The 866-nt window shown below is 61.7% G+C and overlaps 1 protein-coding gene across 1 annotated transcript in view; it reads right to left on the reverse strand.

Annotated features, from left to right (window-relative positions):
* Positions 1–662, reverse strand: part of OPCML (opioid binding protein/cell adhesion molecule like) — a 1,053,766-nt gene extending 1,053,104 nt beyond the window's left edge. The window contains exon 1 of the mRNA XM_024756862.1: positions 475–662. Coding sequence (XP_024612630.1) covers positions 475–535 — 61 coding nt within the window. The 5' untranslated portion in view covers positions 536–662. The remainder of the gene's footprint in view (positions 1–474) is intronic.
* Between the last annotated feature and the right edge of the window lie 204 nt (positions 663–866).

Here is an 866-nt window from a genome sequence, read left to right on the forward strand (position 1 = left end):
TGAGGTGGGGGGGGAGGGAGGAGGGGGAGAGGGAGAGAGAGAAAGAGGGAGAGACAGAAAAAGAGATGCCGGCAGATGCAGAGAGGAATCAGGATGTCCCCTCTATCCTGCCGGTCCCAACAGAAGCGGCGAGAAGGATTTATCCCTGGGAGTTGAAGCCCCTCTTCTTCTACCCTTGGGACCACAACTGGTTAAAGCCAGCCAGCACCTTGCAGAGCAACTGCAGTGCCTCACAGCAGGTGCACATCTCGAACCCAGCTCACCAGACCCACTGCCTGAAAGGAGAGCGAACCCCCAAACCCAAGCTGCAAGCACCCGTGTGTGCAGAAGCGACGAGCTAAGCAGTGTGTGCGCGCGGCGAGCCCACCTCTCCCCACACACGCAGCTCACACTCCCTCTTCCTCTCGGGCTCCCATTCCCCTTCCCCTTCTGCTCCGAACCGCCCGGGGGGAGCCGAGAGCCCCTGTTGGGTACCTGGGATGAAGAGCAGGGCGGTTGTCACGGAGAACACAATCCAGCAGGCGGGGTGGTGCATCTTGAGGCTGCGGTGTCCCCGCGGCTGGGCCGGCTGCCGCTGCTGCCACTGCCGCCTTCCTCTGTGCTGAATTCTGAGCAGGTTTAAATCCAATGTTTGCAAAGGGAGGGAGAGAGCAGAAGAGAGAGGGAGCAGGCAGGCAGCGTCTCTGGTTTTTTGCTGCACAGACACACAACTGGTGAACACCATGAGCACCAATCTGCGCGGGGCGCGGAGCAGACCTCCTCCAAGGCTCGCATTGGTTCCACTCTCCTGAGCGACACGCGGGCACTTTCCAGCTGGGAGGCTGGGCTCTGGGGAGCTTGGGACTGCCCCATGCTCGCCCCCGCCC

This window comes from Neophocaena asiaeorientalis, unplaced genomic scaffold (assembly GCF_003031525.2).
Source record: "Neophocaena asiaeorientalis asiaeorientalis breed wild unplaced genomic scaffold, Neophocaena_asiaeorientalis_V1.1 scaffold424, whole genome shotgun sequence".
Classification (NCBI taxonomy): Eukaryota; Metazoa; Chordata; class Mammalia; order Artiodactyla; family Phocoenidae; genus Neophocaena; species Neophocaena asiaeorientalis.